General features: G+C 45.5%; 1 protein-coding gene across 2 annotated transcripts in view; it reads right to left on the bottom strand.

The window, feature by feature from the left end:
• Nucleotides 1–7,285: 7,285 nt before the first annotated feature.
• Nucleotides 7,286–9,541, bottom strand: part of LOC125458296 (GDNF family receptor alpha-4-like) — a 37,696-nt gene continuing 35,440 nt past the window's right edge. For both annotated transcript variants that reach the window (XM_048543471.2, XM_048543472.2), the window contains exon 8: nucleotides 7,286–9,524. In XM_048543471.2, coding sequence (XP_048399428.1) covers nucleotides 9,354–9,524 — 171 coding nt within the window. In that variant the 3' untranslated portion in view covers nucleotides 7,286–9,353. The remainder of the gene's footprint in view (nucleotides 9,525–9,541) is intronic.

The raw sequence follows: 9,541 nt of genomic DNA, 5'->3' as shown, positions 1-9,541 counted from the left end.
CACTCACTTATTCTTACTCACAGTCACTCACAATATCTGTCTCAATCATTCCCAATCACTTTCTCATTCTCACTCACTCACTCGCAATCTCTCTGTCACTCATTCTCATTTCCACTTACTCTCAATCTCTATCTCTCACTCACTCTCTTTCGCTCATTCTCTCTCTCACTCTCTAACTCGCACTGTCGCTATCACTCACTCACTAACTCGCAATCTCTCTCTCACACTCTCACTGTCTCTCACTCATTCTCACTCACTCACTAACTCGCAATCTCTCTCTCTCTCGCACTCTCACTATCTCTCACTCTCATTCGCTAACTCGCAATCTCTCTCGCACTCTCACTATCTCTCACTTGTTCTCATCATGCCAGATTAATGTTTTATATCCATCTGGTTGAATGACTAATTGAAAGAGCATGAGGTTAGGATGATGCACCCATGTAGGAAAAGGTTTGCACTTTAACTTCCAAAAGGTTAGGTAGTGATCAGGACACAAAATCTTAAATCCCCCAACCCCCAATTCCCGCTGAGGGCCCTTTCTCTTGATCTTCTTCATTCTCTAGATTTGTCTTTTTATCGTCACTGATTCCTCTATGAGATAATGCAGTCATACAGTTGCATTAACTTCTGCATTTGTGTTGAAATATTTCGAGGCTTTCTCTCTCGGCCCCACCCTCACTGCGCCCCGGCTTTTCACAAGCCCTTCTTTCAAACCGTACCCCCCTCACTCAGTCAGCAGCCGTAGGAGTGAGCCCTCCACCCCTCCTTTGCAGTCCAAAAATAATACCACGCTTCTGTTCTTTTTGTGAAAAGTTTGACATCATCATTTATTGATTTTAGAGATTGCAGCCTCTGATCCCCCAATGTGACCCTTACTGCAGCAGAGAGTCAATCTGCTCAGATCTCACAATTAAATTAAGTTTAATTAGCAAATGAGCAGTCCAGTACTCAAGATTTTCTGAGGAAGGGTCTAGACTGAGCTTTCCTGCTCCTCTGATGCTGCTTGGCCAGCTGTGTTCATCCAGCTGTGCACCTTGTGGTCCCAGTACTCAAGGCTGGGTTATAACCAAGTTTCAACCAGTATAAACATCACAGATCCATTTCTACTCAGAAGTGAGTCTGTACAATGCAAAGAGGTGCATTACTGATGTGAGTTAAAAAAGAAACTGTCAAGATTTGCTTTCTGACTGGCTCCAACTGATGCTGTTCTTTCGCATTTTGCAAAATGTCAGGCCACCTCAGCTGCGGATCTGGGCCTAAGTCACTGAGTTCCTCACTGGGTCAAGTATCGAGCTCCACATTCCTACAGTCACTCGCTGGCCGCCCCAATCCCCAACACCCGACGCCAACCCACCCCCACCCGGTCTATTACTTCAGCTCTTCCTGGGTCACTCGCTGACCATTATTGTCAGGCTAAAACTCTGCCTCTTCAAACCAGCTACGGTGTTGAAGTCCTCCCTCCCCCACCACACCCCCAACCCCTCTCCAATCACAGACTCTGAGAATCAGGGAACAAGAAATTTGGAATCTGAGGAGTAGCTCCTCGCAGATTCTATCTTTGTCACATGAGGAGGCAACTTTTCCCCTGACTGGCTGTCCCCAGTCGAATTTTCCTGAGGTCCAGTTGGCGTTACCATAATGATACTTGGAATGGGCTTCAACAGCACTCCAGTCTTACCTGTCGCCCTGCATGTTGTTCCCTCAGAGATAAGGATCCACATCCCTTTGGAATGCGTTGTTAAGTGGGCGTAATCAAAAGGCACTTTGCAACAGAGATAAGGACAGTAGTTCCCGTAAGGAGCAGCAATCCCGTGGGAAGACTACTGGTGGACAACATTTCCACGTGAGGCCTCATTTGGGGTTGGAATAAGGTTGTTACAGTGTGAGCCCAGTCAGAGAGATTGTGAGATAGCTTACAAAAGAGCAACAGCCTTTTACCACCTCTCCCTTTCTCCTCTCAGCAAAGTGAGTGGGCTAGAAACTCACAAGAAATGCTTTCCACTCGTGGGGTGATCCTGAAGAGAATTTTGGGATCTATCTCACTGTCTCCGGGAAAGGGAAATCAACCAACCACACCCAGGAAGAATCCCTAGTGCCAGCAACTTTTCTATAAAAAAACTCTAGATACAAAACTCCTTATGGGATATACAGTGAATTATCAATTGTCTCAAGTTTTAACTGTCACTTGCTCAAAGTATTTTGAAAGAACATTTTCCAGAGTTTTAATTTTTTTGTTTAAAACTCGTGTTTGAGTGTGTGTGTCTGTATGTATGTGTGTGAGTGTTTCTGTGTGAGTGTTTCTGTGTGTGTGTGTGTGTGTGTGTGTGTGTGTGTGTTTCTGTGTGTGTGTGTGTGTGTGTGTGTGTGTGTGTCTGTGTATCTGTGTGCCTGTATGTATGTGTGTGTGCGCATGTGTGCCTGCATGTGTGTGTGTGTGTGTGTGTGTGTCTGTATGAGTGTGTCTGTGTGTGTGTGCATGTGTGCCTGTACGTGTGTGTGTGTACGTCTTTATGTGTGTGTATGTGTGTGTGTTTGTGTGTCTGTATGAGTGTGTCTGTGTGTGTATGTGTGTTTCTGTGTGTGCGTGTGTGAGTGTGTTTGTATGAGTGTGTCTGTGTATCTGTGTGCCTGTAAGTATGTGTGTGCATGTGTGCCTGTACGTGTGTGTGTATGTGTGTGTGTGAGTGTTTTTGTGTGTGTGTGCGTGTCTGTGTGTCTGTATGAGTGTGTCTGTGTATCTGTGTGCCTGTATGTATGTGTGTGTGCGCATGTGTGCCTGCATGTGTGTGTGTGTGTGTGTGTGTCTGTATGAGTGTGTCTGTGTGTGTGTGCATGTGTGCCTGTACGTGTGTGTGTGTACGTCTTTATGTGTGTGTATGTGTGTGTGTTTGTGTGTCTGTATGAGTGTGTCTGTGTGTGTATGTGTGTTTCTGTGTGTGCGTGTGTGAGTGTGTTTGTATGAGTGTGTCTGTGTATCTGTGTGCCTGTAAGTATGTGTGTGCATGTGTGCCTGTACGTGTGTGTGTATGTGTGTGTGTGAGTGTTTTTGTGTGTGTGTGCGTGTCTGTGTGTCTGTATGAGTGTGTCTGTGTATCTGTGTGCCTGTATGTATGTGCGTGTGTGTGTGTCTGTATGAGTGTGTCTGTTTGTGTGTGTGCCTGTGTGCCTGTATGTGTGTGTATGTGTGTGTGTCTGTATGAGTGTGTGTGTGGGTGTGTGAGTGTTTCTGTATGTGTGTGTGTGTGTGTGTGTGTGTTTGTGTGTGTAAGTGTGTCTGTATGAGTGTGTCTGTGTATCTGTGTGCCCGTATGTATGTGTGTGTGTGTGTGTGTGTGCATGTGTGCCAGTACGCGTGTGTGTGTGTGTCTGTGTGAGTGTGTCTGTGTGTGTGTGCCTGTATGTGTCTGTATGAGTGTGTCTGTGTATCTGTGTGCCTGTATGTATGTGTATGTGTGTCTGTGTGCCTGTATATATGTCTGTGTGCGTGCATGTGTGCCTGTACGTGTGTGTGTGTGTATGTGTGTGTGTGTGTGTGTGTGTGTGTGTGTGTGCGTGTGTGTGCGTGTGTGTGTGCGTGTGTGTGTGCGTGTGTGTGTGGGTGTGTCTGTGTGTATGTGTGTGTGTGTGTGTGTGTGCGTGCGTGCGTGTGTGCATGTGTGTGTGTGTGGGTGTGTCTGTGTGTGTGGTGTGTGTATATGTGTGTGTGCGTGTGTGAGTGTGGCGTGTGTATATGTGTGTGTGTGGTGTGTGTGTGTGTGCGCGCGTACGCGTGTGTGTGTGTGTATATGTGTGTGTGTGAGAGTGTGTGTGTCTGCATGTATGTGTGTGCATGTGTGCCTGTATGTGTGTGTGTGTATATCTGTATGAGTGTGTCTGTTTGTGTGTGACTGTGTCTGTGTGTGTGTGCCTGTATGTGTGTGTGTTCGTGCATGTGTGCCTGTACGTGTGTGTGTGTGTGTCTGTATGAGTGTGTCTGTGTGTGTGTGTGTGTGTGTGTGTTTCTGTGTGTGTGTGTGCGTGTGTGAGTGTTCTGTATGTATGTGTGTGTGTGTGTGTGTGTGTGTGTCTGTATGAGTGTGTCTGTGTATCTGTGTGCCTGTGTGTATGTGTGTGTGTGCATGTGTGCCTGTACGCGCGTCTGTGTGTGTGTCTGTGTGAGTGTGTCTGTGTGAGTGTGCCTGTATGTGTCTGTATGAGTGTGTCTGTGTATCTGTGTGCCTGTATGTATGTGTGTGTGTGTGTGTGTGTGTGTGTGTGTATGTGTGTGTGTGCGCGCGCGCGCGCGCCTGTATATATGTCTGTGTGCTTGCATGTGTGCCTTTACGTACGTGTGTGTGTGTGTGTGTGTGTGTGTGTGTGTGTGTGTGTGTGTGTACATGTGTGTGTACATGTGTGTGTGTGGTGTTTGTGTGTGTGGTGTGGTGTGTGTGTGTGTATATGTGTGTGTGTGTGTGTGTCTGTGTGTGAGAGTGTATGTGTGTCTGTGTGTGTTTGCGCGCGCATGTGTGTTTGTGTGCGCGCGCGCATGTGTGTGTGTGAGAGAGTGTGTGTGCGCGTGCGTGTGTGCATGTGTGTGTGTGTGTGTGTGTCTGTGTGTGTGGTGTGTGTATATGTGTGTGTGTGTGTGTGAGTGTGGCGTATGTATATGTGTGTGTGTGTGTGTGTGTGTGTGCTGTGTGTGTGTGTGTGTCTGTGTGTGAGAGTGTATGTGTGTCTGTGTGTGTTTGCGCGCGCATGTGTGTTTGTGTGCGCGCGCGCATGTGTGTGTGTGAGAGAGTGTGTGTGTGCGTGTGTGAGAGTGTGTGTGTGCGTGGTGTGTGTGTGTGTTTGCGCGCGCGTGTGTGTGCATGTGTGAGAGTGTGTGTGTGTGGTGTGTGTGTGTTTGTGCGCGCGCGTGTGTGTGTGTGTGTGTGTGTGTGTGTGTGTGCGTGTGTGTGTGCATGGTGTGTGTGTGTGTGTGAGAGTGTGTGTGTGTTTGCGTGGGTGTGTGCATTGTGTGTGTGTTTGCGCGCGCGCATGTGTGTGTGTGTTTGCGTGCGCGCATGTGTGTGTGCGTGTGTGTGTGGTGTGTGTGTGTGTGTGTGTGTGTGGTGTATAAGTTAGAAGCTGAAGTTAGGCTGAGGCACTCTCCTGAGGATCTCCTGCAGCAAAGCTCTTGGACATAATCTGTGATCCAGACTGGTTTTTAACAACAGTTAATGGTCACTCTTGCAGAGTTCTGCTTTCAATTCCAGATTGTTTTTAACAATTGAGATCCAAATTTCCCCGCTGTCAAGAAGCCATGTGAACCTATGACCTCAGAGTATTAGCCTGGGCCTTTTTTATCACTAGTCCATATCACGAATACGCCAACCTCAAGCCTACATGTTGCGTTGGGATTATCTGCTCTCAGGGTATTCAGTCTGCACCTGGGGCCAAAGTACACTGACTGCAGTCAGCATCGTCACAAGAAGGGTCTAGGCCCGAAACGTCAGCTTTTGTGCTTCTGAGATGCTGCTTGGCCTGCTGTGTTCATCCAGCTCCACACTTTGTTATCTTGTCACAAGTTAATCAGGCCGAGTGCGAACCCAGCCGGACATGTCATGCTTATTCAGGCCTATCTTAAACAGAATCAAATTCTTCCATCCACTAAACAGCGTTTATTAAATTGTCTTTGGCTAGAGGAGATGTTAATTGGTTACAAGAAGATTTTAACATAAGACCATAAGATATAGGAGCAGAAATTAGACCATTCACCCCTTCGAGTCTGCTCCACAATTCAATCGTGGCTGATAAGATTTTCAACCCCATTCTCCCACTTTCTCCCCGTAACCCTTGATCCCCTTGATAATCAATCTATCTCAGTGTGAAATGTACTCAATGACCTGGCCCCCACAGCCTTCTGAGGCAGCGAATTCCATAGATTCACCACTCTCTGGCTGAAGACATTTCTCCTTATCTCCAGTCTAAAAGGTCTTCCCTTTACTCTAAGGCTGTGCCCTTGGGTCCTAGACTCTCCTGCCAATGGAAGCATCTTCCCAACATCCACTTTGTCCAGCCAAATTACGCAACAGTGCGAGTTTAGTCCAGAAATGAGGAAGGTTGTCATTTCATCCTCATAAGGTGACATAAGTCGGCGAAGAGATCCAAAATGCCTTCAAAGCAGAATGGATGTCCACTCTCCATGGAATGCCTCTTCTACACTTCAGTGTCAGGTGCAGTCCTGACTCTGAATAAAGCCTACAGTTTCCCCTACACAGCAACACTGGTGTGATGCAGGTCTGTTTAGTTCCAATGCTATGGCACTAACTTGAACGCACTGTAAGAATCTCATTGCTTCATGGCACTTGCAGCCTTCCCTCTGCATCTAATTGAGCCTGTGTGTGGCAAATTTAGGATTGAGAGCAGATTCAGGATTCCAAGGTAAAGCACAATCTCATCTTTCCTTGACCTCCTGGGATCCTCAGAACATAAGACTTTACCTGCTGTACAAATGTGAAGAGAATTATGGATACACAGGAGATAAGTGTAAGCTCATTGAAGGGCTTGGAGAATTTATATCATGCTGCAGACAAACCAAATGCTGAAATAACATAATAGGTTAGACCCTCGGCATGCAACTCTTGTACTTAAGTAATCGGTATGACAGGCCGGCACAACATCGAGGACCGAAGGGCCTGTACTGTGCTGTAATGTTCTATGTTCTATATGAATACAGTTGGAATTGTAGGGTTTAGACAGCTTATAGGTGGGATGCTGTCATTCTGACAGAATCATAGTAACTTAGAACCCCAATTGTGTGGAAGGAGACCATTCAACCCATCAAGTCCACACCCAAGCCTCAAAAGCACGACACCCACAGCCCCCTACCATTTCCCATGGCTAGCCTGCACATCCCTGGGCACTATGAGCAATTTAGCACAGCCGACCCACTCTAACCTGCACATCTTTGGACTATGGGAGGAAGCTGCAGCACCCGAAGAAAACCCACACAGACACAGGGAGAATGTGTACAGGGAGATTATGCTAAAAGCTATTTGAGGAGGTCAGATTGAATATATGTAAATAGCAGATACAGGATTGAGTTGCAGAATAATATCTAATCAAAGGAATCAGATGTTTATATATGAAACAATGGACATTTGGAAGTGAATCTAATTGAGGGGCTCAGATGGCGTGTACAAAATACTGGGCAGGTGAATGTGACTTGAAAGGTCAGTCTACAATGGAGGAGCATTGATGTACATAGAACAGTGATATCCAAGAACGAATTAGAAACGAGAGTTCAACTGAGAGTTTTGCAAGATTTATATATAGAATGTGATCAGCTGAAGGTGAATTACAGTTACAGCACTACATGGCTCAATTTGCAGTGTAAATGCTCATCTGGGATATACAGTAAAGCACATTGATGGTTTAGCTAGAGGAGATTTGCAGACAAACACCATCAGTGAATCAGATGTTCTAAGAAATTCAATGCTGTGAACACAAATAGTCAATTTCAATGAGTTTATGAATGACAATTGATTCCAAATAATAGATGGGCACTTTACAATCATCTAATCTATTATCACTGTTAAAATATCTATTATATATGACAGTTATGTTTCTTTTCAAATTGATTTTCCCACCACAGCCATGCAGTCCAGCTGTCTCCTTGTCCTTGTGGTTTCCTAATGCCATTTCAAGATCACAGCAGCTGTCATTTGATGCAGTACAAGAGACATTTATGGTCTTTTGAACGAGACAAGTAGTTTTGCCAGGTTATTTATTAAACATTACATTTATACAGCACAGGGAATGCCATCATTTCCCACATCACAACAGCTCTAGCATCAGACTCAGACACAAACAAGGCATTGAACAAGTTGAACGGTTTAAAGAATGAGGAGCCATGATGTGGAGGTGCCGGTGTTGGACTGGGGTGGGAAAAGTCAGAAGTCACACGACACCAGGTTATAGTCCAACAGGTTTATTTAAAATCACAGGCTTTCGGAACACTGCTCAGTTCACCTGATGGAGAAATGCCCCGAAAGCTTGTGATTTCAAATAAACCTGTTGGACTATAACCTGGCGTCGTGTGACTTCTGATCTTGAATAAGTAGAGCTGCAGCGTCAGTGACATCTGTGTAACATCAGGAACAAGCTGACCCTTCAATATCACCTTGATGAGCAGTTGCAGATCGCTGCTTCAACAGCATTACATAGCTACTGCAGTGAGAACTGGTCTGGATTTAACAACAAGTACCCAGCATGTCATTTTTCAATGAATGGTGTTTGTTGAGTCCATCACTGCCTAACGAGCAGTTTTGAATGGCCCAAACTATTTACTGTATCACAGGGATCAGATCGTCTCCATGTCTCATTCAGTCAGTGACTATTGCTCATCATGTAACTGGTTCCAAAGACCCCAATAAGAAGTAGCAGAGCAATAATCACAGTCATATCTCTCAGTATCAGAGGGTGGGACACCTCAAATTGAAAATGCAACATCCCAAAATGAGATATTTCAGACTAGGCAGAGGACTATAGCCCTTCCCGGCCTTTCACTTAAAGGATAACTCATTATTTTTTAATTCCATTCGAGAATTATAAAGTCCCTACAGCGTGGAAGCAGGCCATTCAGCCCACACTTACTCCTCCAAAGACCAGCCCCCTACCCTATCCCTGCAATTCCTATGGCTAACCCACCTGGCCTGCGCATCCCTGGACACCATGGGGCAATTTAGCACGACCAGTCCACCCTAACCTGCACATCTTCGGACTGTGGGAGGAAGCTAGAGCACCCGGAGGAAACCCATGCAGACAATCACCCAAGTGTGGAATCAAATCCAGGTCCCTGGTGCTATGAGGCAGAAGTGCTAACCACTGAGCCACTCTAATGGGAAAATCGTTCACTGACATAGTCCAACTGAAAGACAAAGAGCCCCACTTTCCAGAGAAGGGAGGGGATTGAGTGATCTGAGTGTAACCACTGGCTGTGCTAGCATATTCTTTCCAAACCTGCACTAAAGAAGGGAAATAAATGGAAAAGGTAAGTGTTTGTCAGTAGATCCACTCACTTCATTAAATTGCTTACATATTCTTGTTGGCTGTGATGGAAATTAATGTGAAGAGATTTTGGCTTGTTACATACTTTAGCGAACCTGAATACACTGATAACTGATACGCTGCAGTGAAATAAATTAACTCTATTTCCAAATGATGCAAGAAGTCTAGTCTGCTGGATATTTCGACAAACTATTTTCTCAGTTCAAGTTGTATCTTAAGCGTTTGTTTTCTTTTCGAAGCGATTGTGACAGAGCTTGCAAAGAAGAAAGTGTCCACCTTTTTTCTTTCTTTCTGTCTCTTTACAAAGTCTTTGTAACGTCCTTTCAAATGGAGTTCTCAGTAATGGTCATGAAGATATAGAGTGATGTGATGGTGCAGGGCATTGTGACAGAGAAGCTCTGGCTAGCAGTTCCTGAATTCACCTTGCAATCAGTAGTTTCTCCAGGCAGCAACTCTTCCTGAGAAATCTTTAGCTTGCTCCCAGGATCGCACTCCTGCAATGGAATTAGAC

This window comes from Stegostoma tigrinum, chromosome 13 (assembly GCF_030684315.1).
Source record: "Stegostoma tigrinum isolate sSteTig4 chromosome 13, sSteTig4.hap1, whole genome shotgun sequence".
Classification (NCBI taxonomy): domain Eukaryota; kingdom Metazoa; phylum Chordata; class Chondrichthyes; order Orectolobiformes; family Stegostomatidae; genus Stegostoma; species Stegostoma tigrinum.
This window is presented reverse-complemented; position numbering and strand designations above follow the sequence as displayed.